The sequence below is a fragment of the Juglans regia genome, chromosome 4 (assembly GCF_001411555.2).
Source record: "Juglans regia cultivar Chandler chromosome 4, Walnut 2.0, whole genome shotgun sequence".
Classification (NCBI taxonomy): domain Eukaryota; kingdom Viridiplantae; phylum Streptophyta; class Magnoliopsida; order Fagales; family Juglandaceae; genus Juglans; species Juglans regia.
Genome location: NC_049904.1, coordinates 2860085 through 2888057, shown reverse-complemented (window position 1 = coordinate 2888057; position 27973 = coordinate 2860085). Strand labels below are relative to the sequence as shown.

General features: G+C 36.3%; 1 protein-coding gene and 1 pseudogene across 1 annotated transcript; one reads left to right on the top strand and one right to left on the bottom strand.

Annotated features, from left to right (window-relative positions):
* The first annotated feature begins 1111 nt into the window (after positions 1–1111).
* LOC108990705 (protein RETICULATA, chloroplastic-like) lies at positions 1112–7466 on the top strand. The gene is made up of 7 exons (XM_018964747.2): positions 1112–1996; positions 2137–2235; positions 3616–3836; positions 4046–4115; positions 4198–4277; positions 5861–5925; positions 7088–7466. Exons 1-7 carry the CDS (start codon positions 1397–1399, stop codon positions 7279–7281), a joined length of 1329 nt encoding a protein of 442 aa, XP_018820292.1. The 5' UTR covers positions 1112–1396; the 3' UTR covers positions 7282–7466.
* Positions 7467–12912: 5446 nt separating this feature from the next.
* Positions 12913–14148, bottom strand: LOC108990699 (annotated as a pseudogene).
* Positions 14149–27973: the final 13825 nt, after the last annotated feature.

Below are 27973 nucleotides of genomic sequence, written 5' to 3'. Positions count from 1 at the left end.
TCATCAAGCTTAATATCAATATTCTTCAAATTCAGTTTGTTGGGATAAACCGGTTATCAAAGGTTAATTTGAAATATAACAACAGAAGTAAACAAAAGAAATAACTTTAAGTAGTTTGCAGTTTGTAATTTTTTAATTTAGATGTGTATGAACCATCTAATAAAAGCAGATAGAATATATGATGTAATTAAAAATAGAAACAAACAGAGGTATATCAGTTTCATTATAATTTAAAACTAATGAAAAATTAACTGACAAAAAAAGGCAAACAATTATATACAGAGTTAATTTTAAGAGTAGGAAGATGTAAGATATCCATCATATCTGTTTAGATGGCAATTTTATTCTTTTAGTCTAGTCTGTAGTTTTTGAACTTGCATGTACACCAACCATGTGATAAATAGTTTGTAATTTGTAATTTTTTAATTTGCATGTGTATGAACCATGTGATAAAAGCAGATAGAGTAAATAGGGTAGAAAGTAAAGATGACGAGAATCACTCTTATATGAAGCGTGAGGCGGTGGAAGCGGCAGAAGAGAACGAAAAGAAATATTTAATCCCAATCTCATCTGAATCTGATAACAATGAAATAAGAAAATGGTAAATTTCTGCAAATCCGACAATACCAAATAAGATATTCTTAAGTATTTTTTAAATAAAAATTTATAATATTATTAAAAAATATTTATTTAATTATTAAATAAAATTAAAAAAAACAAAAAAAGGAAAAATGGCTTAGGTGGTCCAAGCATTTTCCATGATATTTTAGGCCTAGTTTGTTTTGAGAAAACTTTTCATCTCATCTCATCTCATCTCATCTAATCATTACAACTTTTCCAACTTCCAATACAAAATAAAATAAACAATTCAACTTTTTCAAATCCCAAAACAAAAATAATATTAAAAAATATACTCTAACAATATTTTATTCAACTTTTTAACTTTAATCTCATCTCATCTCATCTCTAAAATCAAACGAGTCCTTAGTCAAATCTGAAGAATCAAATGACAATGCACTTACACAAAACAAGAGATCAATAATTGACCAGAAACAATTAAAGGACAAGATCATTGAATGTGACATCTCTAATTTTGGGATATACTACACACACACACACTCCAAGCCCACTGGTTCAGCCGTTACAGCTGATTCCCCCGCTCTCTTTACTCCCCCAAAGTCTCAGCCGCCGCCACCCTCACCAACCAACTTACCAAAGATCTTCATTTTCCTCTCAACTCTCTGCGTAACCAAACAAGGTGCACACTTTCTTTCTCTCCCCCTCGTCTTCTCTCATTTTCCCGGCGTTTTCCTATCCTGTATAGCGTTCTTATTATAATCAGTTAGCTGCGGCAATAATTTGTCGACTTTTCTCCGAGTTTTTCGTCGAGGGAGATATGGCGAGTTGTTTACTGAGTTTCGGAGTGTCAAATGTCGTGAGTCCGTCGAACGCGGTGGTTCTGCGGAAGATTTGGGGTCAGAGTATGTTTGTGCAGAGCTTTGGCTTTAGGAGGGTGGTAAAGGAGGTTGCTTTGCCAATGTTAGTTCGAAATAATAGGAGTAAACATCAGGGCCTCGTGGTTGAGGTGAAAATGTCAGAACACCGTGGCGAATCGCAATCTGGTGTGGCCGTTTCGAAAGAGGGAGTCAATATCGATAGTGCCAGTGGTGTAGGTAAGGGTATTGCGATCTTGGAGAGTGGGAACGAAGCGAGAACTTATAGCGGCGGGAGTGATGGGGATGTGCTTAGTGGCAGTGGTGGAAATGGGGGATTATTTAATGGTGGAAGTAGAGGCGGAGGTGGAGGCGGAGGCGGAGGTGGCGGTGATGAAGATGGAAATGACAAAGAAGAAGAGGAGTTTGGGCCAGTTTTGAAGTTTGAGGAGGTGATGAAGGAGACGGAGGCTCGGGGGGCGAGTCTTCCTTCGGATATGTTAGAGGCTGCGAAGAGCGTCGGGCTCCGTAAAGTGCTTCTCCTTAGATATTTGGATTTTCAGGTACAACTAATTCTACGATTGAGTGTCAGCTTTATCTTGCTGTTTTAGTTTTTGCGATTTGTAGGTCTTTTCTCCGAAAGTTGTTCAACATTGTATTTTGTCTTCCTCTTTTGCTGCTAATTTTAATATTTGAACTGTAGGGTTCAGTCTGGCCTCTGGGCTTTCTCATGAAGTCATGCTCTATGCTTCGAAATCGAATGTTGGCTGATCCATCCTTTCTCTTTAAAGTTGGAACAGAGGTTTGTTAGTCTTTATTTTCTTTTAATCTGTATGCAAGTGTATTTGTAACTGAATGGTAGACATACTTCTGCGCCATGTCTACTACTAATCAACTCTTGTGTCTAGAAAATATAAATAGATAACTCATGCATTAAGTTGGTCGATGCCATGAAATAAATTACCCATTATTGCATGTAACTGCAAGGTATAGAAGTACTTAATAAGGCATTTATGCAGTAGGAAACTTGAATAAAATATTGAGATCAGATGAAAGTTGAGATGAAATGAAAGTTAAAAGTTGAATAAAATATTGTTAGTGTTATCGTCGTGTTTCATACACCTTTGGGCCGGGTTCTAGCAACTCGGGTCTTGGTCTTCGCACCTGCACACTTGAGAAAACATAGAGAGTGGGGGGCCTTGATGGAGGCCGGGGAGTCTCCGATGTTTAAGTATATCTCCTTAGTAGTTTGTGTGAGAGATTACTTATAAAAAAAAAAACTTTGTGCGAGAGGTTAGAGGAATCAGAGAGAGTTTTTCATACCTGGAGGTCAGCTTTTATACTAGGTTTCTGGGTGGAGACAACCCATGCCTTGCCTCAGGGAGTTCATGTCACTTCAACTGTTCACGTAGTCAGAATCCTTTAATGTGGCATGGCTCCTGGGACAACGTCATTAATGCGTTGTAGAGTCCAGGGAGCGGCATGACTCCCTGACTCACTTTATCTTGCGGATGTTCATTGTTAAACCCCTCCATACCTGCTGTCAGGAGATCGAGGGTTCCTCGCATCTCTCGCCCACTTGCCTGTGCAGGTTCCCGAGAGCTGGGTGTCAGGGCAGCGAGTTCCATCTGCCTTTACATTTTTTCCACGTGATGGTAGCTTCATGAGTTGGTTTTGCTCATGGGTCGAGTACTCTATAGAGGCCCATTGACTCCTTTTAGAGCAAGGTTGTTAGGCTTGATCGGGCTCTCTCTCCCCCTCCCCCAGAGATCCCTTATGGGTTCGCTATACGGGCCAATTGGGGGGGAGGGGGGGGCAATCAATCCCCTTACAGTTAGAATATTTATTTTTTATATTACTTTTGTTTTGAGATTTGAAAAAGTTGAATTGTTTATTGTATTTTGTTTGGAAATTTGAAAAAATTGTAATGATTAGATGAGATGAGATGAAATGAGTTGAGATCAACTCATTATCCAAACAAGGCCTTAGACTGCCAAGCACCCATCCTGTTCTATTGAGTCTGAAGGCACTTTCAAAGTTGTGGCCAACTTCCTGTTTTACTCTAACTGGTCATACTTGGGGGCCCCCAGTTGTGTAATAGCTTATGGCATTTTTAATTTGGTTTTTTCATTTCCAGATAGTGGTATAAGAAACATATCATCAAGGATTTAGTGTGATGCAGATTGTCATTGATTTTTGTTGTGCCACTTTTGCGGAAGTTCAAAAGAGAGGCAAAGACTTTTGGGCAGAATTTGAGTTGTATGTTGCAGATCTCATGGTTGGGTTGGTGGTTTGTGTTGCTTTGGTTGGTATGATGGCACCTTATGCTCGTATTGGGGGACCAACTATATCTAAGGGCTTTCTTGGGCGAATGAAGCATGCTTATGGAGCTCTTCCTAGCAGGTTTCCTTGATATATAGCTATTACAAATTTACAATGAACGTTATTAAATATTTTTCCTCATTAAGAAACACTTTAAACTTTCTTGATCTGGATGTATCCTTTATCTTGCATTCTGATATCATATTCATACTTGTTGTATCTTAATTGCATATTCAGCTTTGCAATGTAAGGAGATTCAATTAAGTCTTTTAAGTGATATTCTTAATCAGTGTATTTGAAGCTGAAAGGCCAGGATGTAGATTTACCTTAGAACAGAGAATTGCTGCATACTTTTATAAGGTATGTATATTCGTCTGTTATAAATCATAGTGGAATTATTGAAGTTTTTCTGCATACTGTTGATTACAAACTCTGTTTTCAGAGTATCCTGTATGGATCGGTTGGGTTTGGTTGTGGCATTATTGGCCAAGGCATTGCAAATTTGATCATGACTGTCAAGCGGTATGCTTCCTACATAGTGCACTCAATACCTCTTACTTGCTGCTTTCATTCTGTAGTTGGTATTATGCAGTCATTTTGAATGGCATCCATAATAAGTACTCTTTTTTTTTTTTTGACGGGTGAGGTTGATTTTCCTCATCAATAATTTGAGAATCCTTGTAATTTCAAGGTTCTTTTGGGCATTTTCCAGATTTTGGTATGGTTCACTACTGATGCTATCATCCATGTGGCTTCACTTGTCAGGAAAATATTGTTTGTTGTAATGGTTTTGCTGCAAGTAATCCATGATAGGCCATACCTTCCTGTTTTCCACTTAAAAGGGAAATGGATGACTGATTTTGGTTGCCTACTGTTTCTCTATTCTGTGTGTAATGTGAAGGGGGTCTCTGAGAAGCTACAATTTGACTTTGTGCATTATCTTATTTTATCATGTTAAGTGACTATAACTGTGTAATAAACCTGTTGGTGATTTTGATGTAGAGATTTTTCTTTTTGGTACAAGTTAAGTGTATTTGAAAGTATTTAACCCCTAGGGGTTAGCTCAAGTGGTAAGGGCCTCGGACTTGTAAAAAAAAAAAAAAGGTGGTAAGGGCCTTGGTCTGATGATATGCTCACTATAGGTCTAAGGTTTGACCCTTGGATGCAAACAATTTCTAGAGGCCATTGGACTGGAGAATTTCCCTTTCAATTACTCGAGGTGCACTTGTGAGAAACTCCTTGCTGAGTGCCTATGCACCCCTAGGATTAGTCAGGACTTTGTTCCTAAACACCCGGTGCCAATAAAAAAAATGCATTTGAAAGTACGGCACCTTTATTTGTAGGTATTTGTAAAAAAAAAAAATTGACGTTCACTTTATAGGTATACAAAGGTTTGGATTGGATTGCTGCATATACAATATTAAAATTATATACATAGAAAGTATCCACAACTGTCCTGTGTTATGAATAGTATATCTAAAGAGTACCTTGACACGCTTTATATAAAGGTTTGGATTGAATTGGATATAAATATATTATCCAGTGTTTGGAACACACTTGGGTTTGATTAAATGTTAGGGAATATTTTGTTGCTGGCTGATTGTCAGCAGCAGAAAATGAGCAATGGTGTAAATTTTTTGGGTTGATCCTTGCCAACAAGCTTAAGTGGGACAGTAGTTGGCCTTTGACCACTTGAGCTGCTGGTGATAAGGTTGAAATGCCGGCGGCAATCTTGACATCATCAGCAGTGACCTCAAGGTGATCGATTGTAAATTTTGGCCAAACTGATAAGGTACAGATATTATCTGCCGGCATTACCTCCTCCATGGTACTGTTATATATGCACTCTAGAAGATTAACAAATCCAAAGAAATTTTTTATTTCTTCCAAATATTGGGCTAAATATTAGGCACGAACAACTTTATACAATCCAGCCTCTCTATGGCATGCCAAATGTGCTCAAGGAACAATATATTTTACAGGATTAAGCTGCATCGTAGTTTTTTTTTTTTTTTTTTTTTAAGAATGAATAGCTTAACTTTTCAGTATATGTTTGCCTTTTCTTCCAATGGATCATTTCTCAAAATATTTGATTTATATGTCAGGAGCATAAAGAAATCAGAAGAAGACATTCCCGTGCCACCACTTTTGAAGAGTGCGGTTCTTTGGGGTATGTCTTAGATAGCTGTTTAGATTTGTGATTTTGGTGTCCATGAGCTGGTGCAAATTCTACTGTTCTTGCTAGTTCCTTGCCAGTTTTGGGGATATCTAAAATTCTTTTGTTTAACATCATCATTGATGTTTTACTGGCTTTAATCATGGTTCCTTCTTCTCTTATTCTTTATTTTTGTCTCTTCCAATTTATAGCAGTTCAAGGTCTTGATTTGATGCTTATTTTATATACTGAACAAGATCTGAGTTGATATGGTTTCCATGTTCTGCATCTTTAAGCTGATTAATCCCAAATTTCTATTCTTTGCATCTAATGTATTGACTGTGAGGTCAAAGGCTCAATTTTTTTTGTGCTAGACAAAACAAGGGAATTTAGAGAAAGTGGGAGAGCTCCTTTGACGCAATAGTCATAGATTTGTGTCTACCTTAAGCTTCTTAAATTTGCTGTCCAGAATGGGTCTTGGGTTTATTTAAAACCAAAGTCAATAATTTGAAGTTTGACATATTATGTAGGCATAATGTATCAAGTATGCTTGACATGGTATTTATTCCATAAAGATTCCTTACAGGCAAATGATGTTTGAACCAGTTGTCCAATCCCTTGGCCCTAGCTTATATGCCAAACACTAGTATTTCTGGATGAATGCTGAACCATGCGACTAGCTAGATGTTTTGACTGCCTCACATATCTATCGTTCCCAATATACCTATCAAACAAGGAAAGCTAGATAGAGCACAACAAATGGTCTGCTACTAGTTTGATGTATCTGATCTAAAGGTCAGTGAAACGATAAGCTGCTGGTCCAACTGAAATAATTTGACTTTACAGTAGGAGAATGGTATGCTTCTAGCAGCAGTCCAACTAGGTACTTACCTTGAATTTCACACCTCAATACAAAGGAAGTATTGTTGCCAAAAAGATGAAGATCCAGTGTGCGTGGTTTGATGATTTCTATCAGTACCGGCATGCTTTCTGTTACCTTCCTTGGATATATGTCCATCTTAACTATTACCTAGTACCTTTTCAGTGCATATTTCCTAATTTGTTCAACCTCTTCTTCTAGATCTGCATATTAATAGATCTTAACTATTATTGGGAGTTGTTGTTTTCTATCTATTACGTTCTGCTAGTAGGTTACAATTTTCTCCCGGACTTGCAGGTGTATTTCTTGCAGTTTCTTCCAACACCCGCTATCAGATCATAAATGGACTGGAATGTTTGGTAGAACGATCGGCTATTGCAAAGCAGGTTCCATCCGTCGCCATGGCTTTCACAGTTGGTGTGCGATTTGCCAACAATGTATATGGAGGGATGCAATTTGTGGACTGGGCTAGATGGAGTGGGGTGCAATAAGTGTTTGTGTTTCTTATTTTCCATAGGATCTCTTCTAACAACCTAAATGGGGGGATGGGGGGACTTAAAATAATATGATGCATGGAAGTCTTCTGATCCATTGGATGGTTTTTTATTGTGACATTTAAGAAGTTTAGAATATTAGTACGATTTTCTTCTTGATGGAATAAAATTAATTCATGAAATTCCTCAGTTGCACAGAATAGGTGGAAGATGAAGATTGCATGCAACATGATCTTGGTTGAAGAATGTCTAGGGTCCTATATTTCTTGTATGTCCTCGAAGTGCCCCAGTTAAATCGTCGTGAACCAAGCTCTCATGAACGATATTGGTCGATTTATGAGAAGGAAAAGTGCAGGCAACTGGCTGTTTGGTGATCTTGATCTTTTTCTTTTCTGGGAAAATGAAGTTGTGCTAATTCCTATCTGATGCAACGTGGAATGAAGAGTATGAGAAATGTTTCTTCTATGTGATCCGTCGCTGCATGGGAGTAGAGTATCCCATTATGTCTTTAATGTTCGGCAAAAAAAATCATCTTTCCTTAAAAGTTTTCTTAAATTTTACTCATCTTTCCAAAACTTTCTACATTTCATTTCCTATTCTTTCTCTATTCTATTAAAATAATATTTTTCTATTCTTCTTTATTATTTTTTAACTCATTTCTTTTTAGATTTTCTTAACTATTCAGTTATTTATCTTTCTCCTTGTGTTTTGAACTAATAATCTCTAATAATTTTTTAAAAAAATTAATTATTTCTCTTGAAAACTGTAATATTTTCAAAATGATAATATTTTTTTCAAAACTCATTTTTTTTCAAATTCTAAGATTTTTTTTATATATAAAATGTTTAATTATTATAAATGATAAAGAAGGGCATGAGAGTGGATGTGAGAGAGAAAGGAGAGGTTTGGATTCAAAATCTACTTCAACTCATCTCATCTCATCATTACAATTTTTTCAAATTCTCATACAAAATATAATAAACAATTTAACTTTTTCAAATCTCAAGATAACTTTCTCAAATTCTCACACTAAATATTTTTATTCTATTATTCACAAATTATTTCAACTCATCTCAACTTATCTCTAAATCCAAACCTTTCCAAAATCTCGATGGGGATAATAAAAAATTACTTTTTAATTTTTGGGGAGCTATATTCCTCTCCATAAAAGCATTCTCATCCACTTTCCTATAAATTTTCCTATAATTTGGCTAAAAAACACATTTCCTAAAAGTTTTTCTTTAATTTTACTCATCTTTAAAAAATGTCTTATATCCCACTCATCTATTGCCGTTGCTCCCTATAAAATAATTTGGGGAGCAATTCATGTACACATCCTAAAATCAAAAGTTACTATATGGAACCAAATGTAGCTAATTTTTCTTCCATTTTAATTTTTTTTCCTATAATTTAACTAAGTATCGCATATGAGGAAGTGGATGGAAATGCTCTAAACTACTGTTATATCTAAAATTTAGGGAAAAAATTTGGAGAAAGCTGAAAAGCTCCCTTCCATCCCATTTCCTAAATTAGGGGAGCTATAGTCGTTCCCCATATTTGGGGAATCAATGTACATCCCCAATTGACAATCCTCTTCATTTTTTGTTGTTGGTCCCGCGTGTTCTTCTCTTCCACTCTCGATTGCCCTTGTTCATGGAGGCCCTCTCTCGCACCGTTTGCCACCATTGATGGTGGCTTCTCTTCATCGACACATTATATGTAAGTTATCTATTCTCTCTTGCATATTTCCTCTTCTTCTCTCCATGGAAGGACTTTGTCCTCTCTCGCACAAATCGAACACACTGAGCCTCTCTCCCATGGCTGAATTTGATACATTTTCGAGTTTAAATATTATTGTATTTGTCACTTTGGCCACTGAAATTCAAGAACCCTAAATTTAAATTAGTGCTCTAGGGTTTGAATATTCATGGATCTGTGACCCATATTCACAACAACTTCCATGCAAGTATCTGCCATGGTTTTCATATGTGTTACATTTTTCGACTTCTTGGTTGTATGTATCAATCAATCTGCTTGGCCACTGAAACTCGAGAACCCTGCATTTTATTTGGTGCTCTAGGGTTTGAATGGATAATGGATCTATGTATCATACACAACACACTCAATGCATGTATTTGTCATGGGTAAATCTGAGACATTGCTCTTACATGTTTGAGGAAATTATTTATTCTTTGAGCAAATTTGAGAAATTTTGAGTATTTTTTGCATGTTGGCTTTTTGTATGATTCAGGTCACACTGAAATCTGAATCTACCATGGTCGAATTTGGACTTGTGCTCAGTTTGGACTTCTTGTATTTGGGCACTCAATCTATTATTGTGAACATAAATTTGGGCATATATGTTTGGATTTGGATAATTGGTTTTTGTTCTTCTTCTTACACCTCACTTTGATTGGTTTTATTTGGGTTGCCTTTCTTTCGCTTCAGTTATCATCCAGTTAGTCACCTTGTTTAGAAAATGGAGATATATAAGTTAATGGAACTTCTTGAGTTTAAAGAATTTTGATTAACTTGTCAAAAAAATTGCGAATGAGTTCATTTTTTCCTGTTCTTTCCTTCACCCGATTTTTTTATTATCCATTTATACAAGGCACAATCAAATCTAAATATGCCATAGTTGAATATTGTGGAATTGGACAGTTTGGACTTGTTGGTTGTATGTATCTGGGCACTCAAAATGGAATATTCGGATTAAAAATTTTGCAGCTCTAGTTTGGATTTGGATAATTGGTTTTTTTTTCTTCTTCTTACACCTCACTTTGATTGGCTTTGAATGCTTTGGCTTTGTTTAGCTTCAATTATCACTTTGGTTTACTCACCTTGTGGCTTGTTCAGAAAATTATTACAAATAAATAAGTATAAGTAACTGATTGAGTTTAAAGGATGTTGATTAACTTGTAAAAAAAATGTAGACTGAGTTCATTTTGAACTGTTCTTTCCTTCACCCAATTTTCATATTATTCATAATATTCTTTCATGATTTGAATCATTAGTCTCTTTGTGTATCCTTGGAATTGTGCTCTAATCTATATGCCATGGATGAATTTGAGACATTGCACCAATTGGATTGTGGAAATTGTTTGTTCTTTAGGCAAATTATATCTATGTTATTATGGTATTTCGTTGGTTGTATGCATGTTTGATCTTTATATGATTCAGGGCACATTGAAATCCAAATCTGCCATTGTAGAATGTTGTGGAAATGCACAGTTTAGACTTGTTTGTTGCATGTGTTTGTTGGTTTGAGTAAATTGATATTATCCTGCTATTAATTGATTTGGTGGTATCTTTGCTTATTGTTCCCATGGACTGAGCTGCTGTTGGTTTGAATTACCTACTTTGGACTAAATGAGTTACTTTCTAATTTATGTTTTTATGTTCTTATTCATTTTGCATGCTGTTTATTGGGACTTTTGCAATGTTTGGTACTATGAATAATTATTTCTTGGGCACGGGGGGAAGGGCTGCATGTTTACTATTAGGCTATGATGATGGTGTTAGTGAGGGTTAATTCATAAATATTAGTGGAGCCCCATCGATATGGCGGGATAATCCTCACCTGGATGACCATATTGCAGTTTGTGATAGTTTTCACAAAAGGCAATTAGAGTTTGGGTAAGGTTTTGCAGCCATTTGATGTTAGCCTCCTGTCTCACACACGATGTAAATTCTATAAACCATTATGAGCCACATTTAAAACACACAAGTGTTTAGGGACGCGGATGTGAATGCTCTTATTTTCTATTTTGCAAACTGATTCTGTTATTGGATTTGAGTTGTCTTAAACCCTCAGTTGTGATGATGAGAAAATCTGACAATGGTGAAGTGGCACTTTGGCGCACACCTCCATGGCATAGTAACCCGAAGGACCAATAAATAGTGGCAACCAGTTGTTGCAGCCATGCTAGGGAGGGTGTCAAGTGTGGTCATATGTTATCATATGATTCCTGAGCTGGCTACCAAAATCACTTGCAAATATTATTCTTAATTGTCTAACATGTGTACCTCATTTCTATATTTACAACTTTTTAGAGATGGATTTACAAGAGCATGCAAATATGTTCTTCACCAGCCTCCTGATTCAGGAGCCTAAAACTGACCACATTTATGGTGGTCAAGGTGAATAATCTCCTGTGACTTTGGATGACTCTCCACCCCACCCTAAGTAGAGTCTCCCTATCAAATAAAATCAACTAGGGGTGCACACTTCACCCCTGAAGAAGACAAGTTACTTATCTCCGCATGGCTGAATAATAGCGTTGATGCCATCCAAGAAATGGACCAAAAACAAGCCCAACTTTAGGAAAAAATTAGTCAATACTTCAATGAGTATAAACAAAGTACAAATGAGCGGAGTGTTGGGTCCTTAATACACGGTGGTCTACCATTCAAAAGGCGACGACCAAATTTTATGCTAAACTTGCCCAAGTTGAATGGTTGAATCAAAGTGAATGACTGAGCAAGAGAATGTATAAGCATCCATTTTTTTTTATTATTTCCAACACTTAATTATGATATTTATGCGTTATGTTTCCTTTATCTTTAATGGGTGGTTAATTATTTGATTTTATGCTTGAATTGGAAGTTTGACAAAGCGAATGTCATGTATCAATCGCTTGAGAAAAAATCCTTTCAGTTCGAGCATTGTTGGCAGCTATTGAAGGACTAGCCGAAATGGAATCAGCGTTGCAAGGACAGGATGAAGCGAAGGTCGACGATGTCCCCGACATATTCGCATATCTCAATAGTTGCACCTAATTCACCTATGGATTCAGTTGGTGGTACAAAGGCCGAGAATCTGGTAAATAATGATGTCATCGAATTTGGGAAGAAAAGCTAAAAAAAGAAAACGTAAGGCCCAAGGCAGGGCATCAAATGAGCCTATGGAGTTGAGCAAGCGTAAGTATACTCTCCTAGAGGAGTCACGTGCTCAGGAGAAAGAATTTTTTCCACTCAAGGTCAAGAAGATGGCATATGATTGAGAAATGGAGGAGAATACAAGTAGACAAGAGGACGAGAGACTGAGGTTGGAGGCGGAGAAACTAGAAATTGCCCGGTGGGAGAGAGAGGAGCGCATAATGTTGCTCGATGTGAGTACATTGCCTGTCATTCTGCAGGTATATTTCCAGCAACTTCAAAGTGAGATATTGGTGAGACACAATGCATCAGAAAGTTGAGGCTACATTTTTTTTGTAACTTATTTTTTTATTCAGTATTCATACTAATGTGTCAATCATAAAATACAAATGTAGCCTAAATTGTTTGATTGTTGAGACTGATGTTGAGGGTTTTTTTGAAGGACTTTGGCACGTTTGTTGTATTTTATAATTTGTACGTTAGCAAGTATTTATTGAGAATATAGAAAAACGTGGTCTAAGAATTTGAGTCTAACATTGATAGATATTGCTTAATTACAGCTTGACATTATAAATCTTTAAACTATTACAGATAATAAAAATATTACAGTAACAATCAGCATGTTCTTGAAGAAAACATGTTTTTTTGAATGGAAATTGTGAAAGCAGGAATACATGATCGTTACTAATGAGAAGATAGAGTTGGACTCCAGCAGAACCTTCTCTTCTATTGTTAGGAATAAGTATGCCATTAATGTTCAATTAAATCTGCTTGTAATTGATGATGTGCCGAGCTGTCTTTAATTTCATGATGGCGTTGAATGAAGTTGATAAATTCGTTTGTTGGATTGCGCGACAGTTCTAGAATATCATCAACTTGATCATACTCCATGTTCGAACCCTGACTATTATCACGCTCGTTCTCAATGATTATGTTATATAGAATAACACATGCTTTCATTATATTTGTTAGCTCATTGACTTTGACAAATCGGGAAGGTCCACGAACGAGTACAAATCATTGTTTAAGTACCCCAAAGGCACACTGGACATCTTTTCTTGCGGATTCTTGTACTGCAGCAAAGTTTTTATTCTTATTCCCTTGGGTAGATGGAATCGTCTTCACAAACGTTGACCACTTGGGATAAATACCATCGGCAAGGTAGTACCCCATAGTGTGGTTGTTACCATTGATTGTGTAATTGACTGCAGGAGCACGCCCTTGGACAAGTTTTGTGAAAATAAAAGATATCTTTAATACATTAATATTATTATGTGAACCGGACATACAAAACAATGCATGTCATAGACAATGATCATATGAAGCAACTGCTTCTAAAATAATAGTTGATTCACGGATGTGGCCAAAGTACATATATTTCCAAGCAGCGAGACATTTTTTCTACTTCCAATGCATGCAATCAATGCTTCCCAGCATTCTTGGGAATCCCTGTTGTTCACCAACCGCAAGAAATAGAGCAATATTATTGGCATTTGGTGACCGCAAATATTCATTTGAAAAAACAGTTACAATTGTCTTGCAGAATTTTTTTAGGCTCTCCATTGTGGTGTTTTCCCCAATACATATGTATTCATCCATAAAATCTCTAGTAACCCCATACGTCAACATTCTAAGTGCTACGGTTATCTTTTGCATAAATGATAAACCAATTCTTCCGACATTATCTCTTCTCTGGACGAAGTAGGGCTCATAAGTCTCTACCTCATTTAGAATACAGAGAAATAGGGAATGACTCATTCGAAATCTCCTACGAAATAAACTGGAGGGATGTACTGGATTTTCTGCGAAATAGTGACGGAAAAGGCGCTCATGCCCTTGAATATGATCACGCCGAATAAATTTACGACGTTGATGATTGCCACGATGTCTCGATGACTCTCCATCAGCCTCAACATTAAGAACAACATCCAACCCATCATCAGATGACAAGTATGTGAGCAATTTGCGAAAGAAAGAACGATTCATTTGATGAAGGGAGTTGGAGATGAGACTTGAGTTTTTGAGAATCTAAATGCAAGCATAATGCGTATTTATAGAGGAAAAAATTACCATTAAATATAAGACAAAAAGTGTTACCGTTGGAGAAAAGACAAAAAAAATTACCGTTTGAGAAAAAAAAAAGTTACTGTTGGAGAAATGACAAAGCATGTTACCGTTGTACTATTTTGCAAGAAATTTTATCATCAATACGCGGATAGGTATTATTGTTAGAGAAACTGAAAAAAATATTACCATTATATGAAAATGAAAAAAATGTTATCGTTAGACAAATGCAAATCAAATATTACTCAAGTATATACGGACAAAATCATATTAAAAAATACGATCATGTTGGAAAATGCACATATTAAAAAAATTATTATTTTTAATATCGTTGTTGAATTGAAAAATAATATTGTATCTGAGAAAAAAAAAATCGTATAAGTATTTATAAAATGTGATATTTGAAAAAAAGAGAATAAGACAAAAGAGATAGTGATTAAGAATGGAAATGGAAGTGAGAGAAAAAAGTAATAAAGAAATAATATAATAATATTATTTTAATAGAATAGATAAATGATAGGAAATGAGATGTAGAATATTTTTTGAAGATGAGGAAAATTTAGGATAAAATTATAGGGAGTTTTATTTTTAGCTAAAATTTAGGAAAAAATTTAGGGAACCGGATGAGAATGCTTTTTAATAGGAAGTAACTGTAGCAACTCCAAAACTATCCCCTATTTTGATTAATCGGATATTGTAGGGTCAAAGTTCACAAAGTTAGACTCAAAATTACTATAATTTAGGCAACGGAGTGTTTTGATCAGCCGGATGCCAATGCTCGATCTAGAAGGTTAAAATATTACTGCCATTAATTATTCTTGTTATACATTTTTTATATATGTTCATGTACATGTTTGCTAATCTAATGTACTTCATAATTAAAAGGTTTATATTATTATAATGGTATTCAGATTAGTCTTTTAAATATTACTAATGATGATGTTGTTAGACCAAGTATTCCTTAACCTTCCAAAAGTGCTTCTGAACCAATCCTCTCCAGACTCAGCGTGAATCACAACCTTCCAAAACTGCTCCTGCAATTAATCTCCTCTAGAATCAGCGTGAATCAGAACCTTAATTCCTTGATTTTCTCTTTCACGTGTATCTTACTATTTTGTCATACTTTCCATCTTGTATATTGCCATATTTAATTTCTGTTTTGTACGTTACTATGTTACCATGTTTAACTCTTGTAAAGCTGTACTATTTAAATGAATATAGCAAAAGGAATAAGGCAAGTTGGCCTCCTCTGTTTTTATCCATACAGACCTTCAGTTTCTTACATGGTATCAGGCCTCTAAGGCTCACGCCCAACAAGTAAGATCCTACAACCACACTTCCGCACCACAATGGCCTCTTCCCTATCGAATACACCTCAATTTCAGAAATTGGATGGCTCCAATTACCTCACCTGGAGAATCCAATTTTTGGTTTTTTTTAAAGAGTCACGGCATGGTTGGTTTAGTAGATGGCACCACTCCTGCCCCAGCCAAGACTCTACCCGATAACTCCATAAATCATGAGTACAATAACTGGTCTAAACAAGATAACAGTGTACTCAGTTGGCTTTATGCCTCTATCATTGAAAAACTTGTCTCCACTGTCCTCAATCTGGAGACTTCCAAGCAGGTATGGGACGCTCTTCAAGCTCGTTTTTCCTCTACCTCACACTCTCGCATTGCCTTTCTCAAAAGGCAACTCAAACCATTTCACAAGGCAACCGATCCTGTCTCTCGTACATTGAAGAGGCTAAGCTCTTCTCTGATCAATTGTCTGCTGCCGGCAAACCCGTGGATGAGCAAGACCTCATCACATATCTCTTGAGCGAACTCAAGCCACAATTCATGCCCTTTGTCACTGCTTTCACCTTTGCAACGAGGGACAAAGAATTCACCCTGGACGATTTTCAAATAGAACTGTTGAGCTTTGAGACGTTGATGGAGGCTTCAAACCCCTCAGTCCCTTCGGAGACCAGTTTTGCATTTGTAGCAACCCAGTCCAAAAATACATTCCTAAAGAAAACAAAAGGGCCTGGTTTTTCATCCCAATCTCGTTCCCATATACACTCGAATCGTCCACTTACCCATTCGGCCTCTTCAAACAATAAGACTGATGCATCTCCATCCCTTGATAATCGTCCCATTTGTCAAATTTGTGGTAAAAAGGGTCACACGGCACTTGACTGTTACCATCGGTTTGATTTCTCCTATCAAGGTCGCCACCCACCATCAGATCTAGCTGCTATGGCTGTTGAAGGTAATACCTTTTATGCTCAACAGGTGTGGTATGCAGACAGTGGGGCTAATGCTCATATTACTAGTAATACGGCAAATCTCACCGACTCGCAACCCTATGAAGGAGAAGAAACAATCACGGTTGGAAATGGCTCAGGTTTGGTGATAAAAAATATGGGTACCACATCTCTCACCACAAATCATTCAAATTTCACTCTCTCTAATGTTCTTCATTGTCCAAATGCATCCTCAAATTTAATCTCTATTAACCGTTTTTGTTTGGATAATGATTGTTATTTTATATTAACTGGAAATGATTTTTCTGTGAAGGAGAACAACACGGGGCGACTTCTACTCCAAGGGCAAGTTAAGAACGGACTCTATCCAATTGTAGACAATAAATCTTGTTCAAATAAAATTTCCTGCTTTGCGGCAAGACTCGGCATGTCCACAACTCTTGCCACATGGCATGATCGTCTAGGCCATCCATCTCAAGTTGTTTTAAATAAATTGATTCATTCCAAATATTTAAATGTGTCTACATCCAATAAAGAAGAGTTTTGTTCATCATGCCCTTTAGGGAAATCTAAACAATTACCCTTTAGTAGCTCAACTCGTCAAACCAATCACCCTTTAGAACTTATTCATTCAGATGTATGGACATCTCATGTGTATTCGGTTGGTGGATCAAAATATTATGTTCTTTTTATTGATGATTTTTCTCGTTTTACTTGGTTATATCCCATTAACTTTAAAAATGAGGTTTTCGCAATTTTTAAACAATTTAAGGCTCTAGTTGAAAATGTTTTCTCTCGTAAAATCTAACAATTACAAACTGATAATGGTGGAGAATTTCTCTCCATCATTTTCAAATCTTTTTTACAAGAGCATGGCATTTTTTACCGATTAACGTGCCCCCATACCTCTCAACAAAATGGGATCGCTGAGCGAAAACATCGTCATATTGTTGAAACCGAGTTAACTCTTCTAGCGCGGTCCCACCTACCGAATACATATTGGTCCGATGCTTTCCTAACATCCATTTATCTCATAAATCGACTCCCAACCAAAGTGCTACAAAATTTAACGCCTTTTCACATTCTTCATCAAAAAGTTCCCAAATATTCACATCTAAAAATTTTTGGATCAGCATGTTTTCCTTTACTCAGACCATATCAATCTCACAAATTATCTTTTCGGAGTAAGGAATGCATCTTTATCGGCTATGCTAGTCAACAACGAGGCTATCAATGTCTTGACTATTGCACCGGCCGTGTATATGTGTCGCGTAGTGTCATTTTCAATGAACAATTTTTCCCTGCAAAACGTGGAGTCCTCTCTTCGCTTGCCTCGCCGAGTACACTTCCCCCAGGTATATCTCCTTCTACTTCATTTCTTCCCCTCTCTACCTTTTCTAATTCTTCTCCAACATCTACAACCGAACCCCTCCCTCTTCCCCAACCATCAACCATCCCTGAAACCGAATCGGTCCCATTTCCGCACTCTCCAACAATTGACAACCCAAATATTGCCACTTCCCAAGAAATTAGCAGTCCGCCCACTCTACCGAACCCTCAATCTGCCATTGAAATTTCCACACCATCGATTCCCTCTGCCCTCACATCTGCAACTGAAATCCCCACACTACCGATTTCAATCCACCAACCAACTCAAACAACCAACTCCAACAACCAAGCAAATGACCCACACCGAATAACAACCCAATCGATGACTGGCAACTCCAAACCCAGAGTCTTCCCTGATTTTAACGTCTTCTACTCAAACCGCCATCCCCTGCAGGTACTCTCCACAGTCATCACCAGTAATGAGCCTTCCACCTACACACAAGCCGTTTCTTCTCCAGAATGGCGTGCTGCGATGGGGAATGAATTTGACGCATTGATGGTAAATGGGACATGGTCCCTCTGTCCTTGCCCACCAAGTAAGCATATTGTTCAAAATAAATGGGTGTTTAAGATAAAAAGGTTCTCTGACGGCAATGTCGAGCGTTATAAAGCGCGTTTAATTGCAAAAGGGTTTGATAAAAAATATGGAGTTGATTATGCTGAGACTTTTTCACCGGTAGTGAAATACACAACCGTGCGTATGATCCTTGCTTTAGCAGTTTCTCTCAATTGGAATATATGCCAATTAGACATTTCAAATGCATTTTTACATGGGTAATTAGATGAAGAGGTTTTCATGGAACAACCTCAAGGGTTTGTTGATGAAAATCATCCTGACTATGTTTGCCGATTGCATAAATCTTTGTGCGGCCTCAAACAAGCACCGCGTGCTTGGTTTCGACGCCTTTCACAATCGCTATTGGAGTATGGATTCATTGAATCCACTGCTGGTTACTCCCTTTTTATCTATGCTACTGGTTCTGTAAAATTGTATGTCTTGGTATACGTTGATGACATATTGGTCACTGGTTCTAGTAAGTCTGCGATTGACTCATTTGTCTCATCTCTTAAGGATTCTTTTCTTGTTAAAGACCTGGGTGAGCTGAGCTTTTTTCTAGGTGTACAGGCTTGCCATGACCAACATGGACTTCACCTTCGTCAAGCTCGATACATAACTGATTTACTGGAAAGCACCAAAATGGTGGGTGCTAAGCCACTTAGCTGTCCAACAACCTCAGGTCTGAAACTCTCAACTGAAGATGGTGAATTATTGTCTGACCCTACTGAATACCATCGTGTAGTTGGGGCTCTTCAATACTGTACCATCTCGCGCCCTGACATTGCATATGCTGTCAGTCAATTGTGCCAATTCATGCACAATCCCCGTGAGCCCCATTGGATTGCTGTTAAGCATGTGCTTCGCTACCTTAAGGGTAGTATTGATTATGGCCTTTATTTTACTCTGGTGATATAAAGTTACAAACTTATTGTGACTCCGATTGGGCGGGCAATCCCGATGACCGTAGAAGCACAACAGGCTATGGCATCTTTCTAGGACAAAACCTCATCACATGGACAGCAAAGAAACAACCAATAGTCTCCAAGAGTAGCACAGAAGCAGAGTATCGAAGTTTGGCCATTGCTACTGCTGACATATACTGGATCCGAATGCTCATGAAAGAACTAGGACTGCTTCTACCTTCAACTCCATCAATCTGGTGTGACAACATTGGAGCTATTGCCTTGGCATCTAATCCAGTATTTCATGCTCGGACCAAACATATTGAGGTAGACTATCACTTCATCAGAGAAAAAGTCCTAAACAAAGACATTCAAGTGAAACACATCTCTACACAAGATCAGGTTGCAAATCTATTCACCAAGGGTCAAACATTTCCGAGATTCACTTTCTTAAGGTCCAAACTAATGGTGATTTTGCTCCCCATCACTTTGAGGGGGGGTGTTAGACCAAGTATTCCTCAACCTTCCAAAAGTGCTTCTGCAGCCAATCTTCTCCAGACTCAGCGTGAATCACAACCTTCCAAAACTGCTCTTGCAATTAATCTCCTCCAGAATCAGCGTGCATCATAACCTTAATTCCTTGATTTTCTCTTTCACGTGTATCTTGCTATTTTGTCATACTTTCCATCTTGTATATTGACATATTTAATTTATGTTTTGTACGTTACTATGTTACCATGTTTAACTCTTGTAAAGTTGTACTATTTAAATGAATATAGCAAAAGGAATAAGGCAAGTTGGCCTCCTCTGTTTTTATCCATACAGACCTTCAGTTTCTTACAGATGCTTGTCTCTAAACTTGTTAGTTCTCTACTCATTGATATGTTAATCATTTCAAGAAAACAGCATGTTTTTTAAACAGTAACTTAGCAAACCGCATAAGATCGAATACCCAAGTTTCAAGTAGTTTTAACTTGTCTGTCATAAAATTGCCAAGCACCAAAGGGTGAAATTGTCGAGTAAACATAATTAATATGCTATATATATAGGATATATATACACGATTTTCCATACTTGAGGCCCGCATGTCTTCATATTTCCTTCAAACATTCTAGTGAGAACGAGAGAAAATCCTATGTGAGATTGAGTACTGCTAGCTCTCGAACCAAACAGTTGTTCTCTCTCGTATACAAATTAACCATTGTCGTGATGTTCCTTTTAATTAAGTATCCTAAGATTGATTTGCTTCTGATAAGTTCGTGATCACTTTTCATGTTGCAGTTCAATGGAATGGTGAGTTCCTATGGTTTAGGTGCTATATAGAAAAATCCAAAGCTTTGATTATCATAAATATATATATATATGAAAAATTATACTCATCATCCCCACAGGACATCACACACCATACTTTTTTTTTCTCTTACGAAATATGTGGTGTACTATAGATGATGAGTAGAAGAATTCAATTAGTTTAAGAAGAATAAAAGAAAAAAATAAAAATAAGTATGGTGTGTGCATGCAGGTGTGTGAGGATGATGAATATAATTTTTTTTCATGCATTTCCTTCATACTAAAGTGGAAGATTTTAAGAAAGACAATTGGAAAATTTTGAAACAGAACCGAAAACACCTAAAGGGGATAAATAAATAATTTGTACCTATTTATGCCAATTAAAGTTGTTGATTATATTCAACCAATTACAAGTTGACAAGAATAGAAATAAACTAAATACGAGATTTGTTGGCGAAGTGGATCGATCAATCAAACTATGGTCTTTGACTCTTTAACTAAAAGCATCAGCAGTGTGCTGAGCATGAAAAAAATAGACCTTATAAATAGATCTTTTCTCTAAGAAAAAATTACTAAGAGTGCTTAGACTATGGCCATATCTGTAATTACTATATAAAAGAAAGACATTACAATTAGTTTAAGATCTCACAAAGCTTTTGTAGATTCAAATACAAAGTTTCCATCTCCACGAGTAATCTCTTATTTATATAAAAGAAAAAAAGAAAAATTTTACTCATCATCCTCACACTACACACTACACATAATTTTTTAATTTTTAATTTTTTTTCTCTTAACAAATGTGTGGTATATAGATGATGAGTAGAATAATTCAATTAGTTTAGTAAGAATAAAACCCAAAAAAAAATTAAAAAAAAAAGTATGTTATGTGGTGTGTGGGGATAATGAATAGCAAAGCTCATAAAAAAAATAAAAATATGCGTAATGTATGATGTGTGAGGATGATGAGTAGCAAAATTCATGCATAAAAGTCTAATATCACTACAAGAAAAATAGATTTTTGTAATTAATTTATTGCAACCAAAAGACTATTTGTAACCAATTTTAGTTGCAAATAGTCATTTCGCTAGAATTAACTGATCGCAAATAAACAGTTTTCTTGTAGTGAATTTCTTTTGAATGTTATCTTTGTTTGTTTTTCTTTCGATTTTTCTGAATGTGTTTGGGGAGTACGGCTGCTAGGATTTCAATTCTTGGCATCTGGGTTCACGGAGTTATATATATGATATATTTCATTCACCAGATAATTGATTGGAAGTTTGTACTGATGATTAAAGGCTGAATATTTTCAGTGGCGTACGTTCACGCATCTCTTTCAAGGTTTTTATAGATCATTGTATATTCTATGAAAAGCTGGGCTTCAAAATTAAGCTGCTTGCGCACTAAGCAGACCCCTTTCGTCTGCATGCATGGATGGTCTTCGTTTACATGCATTGCCACCCACACACAAAACCCACGACCAACAAGATTCGTATCAACTTAATTCGTCTTTTTGTTTTTGGAATAATTTCTAAAGATCTGATGGAATATTAGTACGATTTTCTTCTTGATGGAATAAAATGAATTCATGAAATTCCTCAGTTGCCCAGAATTGGTGGAAGATGAAGATTGCATGCAACATGATCTTGGTTGAAGAATGTCTAGGGTCCCATACTTCTTGTATGTCCTCGATCGAAGTGCCCCAGTTAAATCGTCGTGAACCTGCTGGCTCTCATGAACGATATTGGTCGATTTATGAGAAGGAAAAGTGCAGGCAACTGGCTGTTTGGTGATCTTGATCTTTTTCTTTTCTGGGAAAATGAAGTTGTGCTAATTCCTATTGATGCAAGGTGGAATGAAGAGAATGAGAAATGTTTCTTCTACGTAGGCCGCCATGATTTCAATCGATCAGTCGCTCCATGGGAGTAGAGAGAAGGAGAGATGGGTGCAACATCATGAATTCCTCCATTTCAGATCAAAACCCTTTACCATCTTCCTCCACCTCGGGAAAGTCACCCGGAGGATGAAAATCAGCCACTTAATAAGTCCTCGATCGGTGATTAATGCACTGCAGAAATGGCGATTTCAAATCATCTTTTCCCCCATTAACTAACTAAAAACTATTGTGTCCTTAATGTTCAGCAAAAACATATTAAACACGACGTTAACAGTCTGTATAATTCTTAACGTAGAATATATGTTATATAATATATATATATATATATATATCCATGCAAATATTTGGATTAAGCACGTAGTCAATTTCTTGAGTTTTACGCCCTTTTTATTCCTCTAATTTTCAATTTTATCGTTTTATTCCTCGGGTTAGTACGTAATGTTTTTGCAATTAATTTTCTCCGTTACACTTTTATTTTGCCTTTTTGGTTTTTGCTTTTGTTTTTTGTGACGTACATATGTTAGACTTTAAGGTATTAGCTTATGTAACCTTACATACAAGTGAAAGATCGAGAACAAACATGAAAGAGAGAGTACAGCAGATCAGCCAAGTCACGTCATGACCGGAGCTGTTTAATTTTACATATATAATCTTTTAATTCATTACATCGACTTTGTCGTTCTTGTAACTTTCTTGATACTGCTATTGTTTTGTTGTAATTGCAACAGTTATCTAAGCATCCAAATTCAATATTCTTTTACTTCTGTTGACAAATTTACTATCTTCTTCCGAGACTTCACTATTTGAAATCTCTTTTAACTATAGAATTACATATATATGCACCAATCTGACACAAAAAAATTTTTTACAATGACGTGGTTTAATGTTTTACATTAGATTGTAAACCTCTTTTTAATAATGTTTTAATATAAAATTATCTAACATACTATATTAAGTCATGCTGGCGTGTAAATTAAACTTCTTCGCATGTAGATCTAACACATGCACTGATGCACATGCCCCGCGCGCCGCACACACACATATATATATAGAGAGAGAGAGAGAGAGAGAGAGAGAGAGAGAGAGAGAGAGAGAGAGAGAGAGTCGCGGAGTTGGCTTTGTATTTAGAACCTTTGCTCAAGACACCAAACAGGTGTATTTGGATGTAAAGCGAACCCTTTTTTATGAAAAAAACAGATCAAGGAAAAACTACTATATATAGAAAGATTAAAATACCTTTGGTTGGCCATTTATCATGAAATAGTAGAGTGACGAAATATTAATGATTAGTGGATGGTGGAGAAAAACAAAGTACTCATGTAAAGCCCTTTTTTATGTTCAAAAGCAATGCCGGAAAAGGATTGAGGGGTCCGAACGCTAAGTTAGTGGCCAGGAATATTAGTTACGATGCTACTGTTTTCTACGTATGCAGCTGGCCTGACAAGATTTCTGGAATCTGGAAACAAATAGTTCCGCCAGTTGCTCGCTTTTCTGAGTTATATATTTTACTTCAATTCGATAAACATCTTATCATGTGGACGAGATGTCACCTGCTATTTTAGGCTAAAGATGTTCAAAGTTAACTTGGAACCATTTGATCAATACGAGATTTCCCTTTTTATATAGGGATCGATGGAGGTCGGTTGTGTGGATATATAGATTCTGATGTCAAATCTGGAATAGCAAGAGAAGGGATCGATATATATATAGTAGATCGACTTTCATGAGTACTACGTACTTTTTCCGATATATATATATATATATGGTATCTATGATACTGTTAAGTTTTGCAGATGAGCATACAATATTTCTTTCGGAGTTCATCAGAAAGCTGAGAAAAGGGTAGAGATCATATATCACTACTTCGGCCTCGTTTGGTCGATTGAAGATTTTTTTTTTTTTTTTTTAAGTTAATTTTAGAAATGTGTTTCAGAAATTCTTAAAACTGTTCGTCGATCGACCTTCGAAACGTGCGGGAATATTAGAAATGTGTTTCAGAAATTCTTAAAACTGTTAAGAGGTAAGGAGGCTAAAAGAGTAAATAACGAAAAAACCAATTAGGACAATAAGATGAATTAGAAGTGTAAACGAGTCGATTTGGAGCGAACAGTGAGTAGCTAGTCAAGACTCGTTCGATCATTTAATTTATAATATTCAAATGCAAATTGAGTTTGATCTATCATCGAGTTAGATTTTATATATATTTGCAAACAACTCATTTAATATTCAAGCAAGTTCGAGTTTATTTGCGAGTTGCTTCGTTTAAACAATTAAAAATGGGTTATTTATATTTTATTTTATAACTTTATCTACAAATTTTGGCTAACAAACTTTGATTTGAGTAACAGGTTTGTGTTTGTGGAGTGATTTCAAGATCACTCTACTACTATTCAATATTTTATCATTATTTTTCACTATTATTTACTATTATTCAATATTTTATTATTATTTTTATATCATTTTTCACTACTATTCACAGAACATCTAAGATCATCTCATTACCCAAATGTAGTTGATCATCTAAGCGTATCAGGAATATGTTTTCCTCCAATGTTTTTAAATGTTTTAACTCCTCTCATTATAAATATAAAAATAATGAATAATAAATACAAAGTTATTTGAGTTTATACAAGCTTATATGAATAGAGCCGAACTCCATACAAGTTGAATCGCTTAATGATCGATCATAATTTTGTATTCACAAACTGCTCATTGAATAAATGAATTGAGCCAAACTCGAGCTTGACTGAACCGATCTGGAGTGGTTTGTCGAATAATTTTTTTTTATTTACAACCCTAAGATTAATAGTATTTTTTCTTTATTGTAAAAGCAATAATAAAATGATGAAAAAGTTAAGTGGTGAGAAAAGACAAACAATGAGAAATCAACAATCACTGTATATAAGATGAAAATGAAGTCATTTTGTCCCTGTATATTGAATTAATAGTCATAAATGGTAGCAAACCTTTTATCTTCGAAACTCTTTTTTTTAATCTTATTGCCAATAAATTGAGTAGGTTTATTGTGGTAATAAAGATAATACAATAGAAGATTCTTTTAGCATGTGAAGAACACAATCTCAACCTGCAACTAAGAAGTAGGAAATAAAACGTCATTTCATTAGGGTACGTATAACTAATTCAAACCTAAAATGAGGCATGCATGCCAGATATTTGAATTGAGCTGCATGAATAATGTACTTCACTATTGTCTTGTGCTGTCGTAGTTTATCTTCATGAGTTAGGCAGATTGAAGCTGGATCACCACGCTGTCATTAACTGAGAATACATGCATGTCTAAACTGTGATCGATAATTCATTATACTTTATACGTAATTTGCGAAGAATATGTCCGCCAACATTCCATGTAGAGATCACGCCATTAATGGAGACGTACAACACATTTATCATTTATGTACGAGACATGCTTGTGCATAAGCAGCAAAAATCTTCAGAACAAGGGCAGAAGTTCATTTAGTGAGCAGCAATTCCTCTGCAGTGTGCCAGCACGACCACAAGGACTCACTGTTCAGGAAGATGAACTACTTCTTTGCCCTAGCTCTTTAAGCATGTTAACCTGAAAATGCAGCAGCAAAGATATCTTAGAGAGAGAGAGAGAGAGAGAGAGATTTCCTTCGACAGGTTAGCGGACCATCAAGAAGTTTGGCCTCTACAGGTTATCTTCAAGCTTTTCATTGCGGGCAAGGAAGAGATAATCTGCTTCCCAAGGACTAGATACAACGAAAGATAGTGATCTAAACCTCAGGATGCAGATTACCTGTACCTGACGCAATTGAACATCAATGGGAAACAAACAAGAGAGATGGAAGACACAAAGCAAATTGGTGATCTGTTGAAGGTTTCCACTATCTAGCTGGAAGGGATGAAGTTCTTGTGTATGATGATAGGAATTTATAACGATTCATGGTGTTAACATGATGATGATCCTCAAAGTGGAGATTTATTAATATATTGCGAGGGGGGCATATGGTATAAAGCCGTGATAAGGTGCTCTAACCAGAATCATCAATGATTCTGTTCTTTCATAACCAATGATTTTTCCAAGGTACCTTACTTTCCATAGGCAGTAACTTCTACCTTGACTGCTTTTTCTCAGGGATTAGAGATCTTTCCTTACAGGAAATCTTCTCTAAATTATCATTACACTCATAGATACTGAAGAGAAAATTCCTCATATCAGAAACTAATTGTCTGCATAAATAACCAAGTGCTTTAGTGTTCTTGAAGCTTACCTCTGTAACTGAAGAATCTTAAGCCTTGTGAATATATCTGATCATGTGAATCTTTATGATGCAGAAGATCTGGGTCCGATGATTCTAAGTTTGCAGATTTGATGTTGATAGCAATAGACTATTTCGAAAAGACAGATCAGTGCAAATATGACAAAAATTAATGGTGAAAATTCCTTGGATTTGGGCAATATTATTGCACACACGTAGTACTATTTTGGCCATAACTTTCGACACGGGTACCATAATAGTGCATATGACTCAAATTTGGAAAGATTTTTTCGGCATGCATATTGTGGGTCACCAAGCTATGCTTGATAGTGTAACGCCCCGACCCCGAGGGTCCGGAGAGTTAACTCATAAAACCTGATAATCAGCTCTAACAAGGCTAGAGTACTCCCAAAATCAATAATATATCCACTTTCCCAAAACTCAAATCGAACGTAAATACTTCAATTAAACACATCAAATAAGTTCATTTATCCAATATTCAATCCAAATAACCCAAATAAAATCAACTCTTCTTCTTGTCTCAAATAACAACTAGAAATAATAAAACATTAACATAAATCTCCATAAACCGTCTAAATCCATTGATGCAACTTAAGAAAATAATTAGTCTCTAACACCAACACTAGTAACATGAGATACCCAACCACAAATCAGTGCTAATCTTCTCCATAGACTCTAATACTGATCCTCAGCTGAACCATCGATGTCATCTGAAATATTATGAAGATTAACGGGGTGAGTTATCAACAACTCAGCAAGCAAGGAGCATATACCAGCATGTAAACATGAGCATTTATAACATTTGATAAGCCGAACAAAACATTTACTTTCAGAATGCAGAAACAAAACTTTTACAAAACATTAGAGCGAAGTTTTCAGAAAATAAACTTATTCCAAAAAGAACTTCCGTTGGCATTTCCAAACTGAAACATTATAATTAAATCATCTCTTAGCATCACATCGGGACAATACCATGTTTAACCCCCGTGGTAGGGTTATAAACCACCATTATACCCGTGGCTGGGTCATATTCCATGTTTCACCCCCGTGGTAGGGTTATAAACCACCATTATACCCGTGGCTGGGCCATTTTCCATGTTTCACCCCCGTGGTAGGGTTATAAACCACCATTATACCCGTGGCTGGGCCATTTTCCATGTTTCACCCCCGTGGTAGGGTTATAAACCACCATTATACCCG

Excerpts from the sequence above, each read along its gene's own strand:
- LOC108990705 (XM_018964747.2), top strand. The coding sequence starts at position 1,397 with ATGGCGAGTTGTTTACTGAGTTTCGGAGTGTCAAATGTCGTGAGTCCG. Across the intron at positions 3,837-4,045 it reads TATGGAGCTCTTCCTAGCAG|TGTATTTGAAGCTGAAAGGC; the intron begins GTTTCCTTGATA and ends ATTCTTAATCAG. Across the intron at positions 5,926-7,087 it reads GAAGAGTGCGGTTCTTTGGG|GTGTATTTCTTGCAGTTTCT; the intron begins GTATGTCTTAGA and ends CCGGACTTGCAG.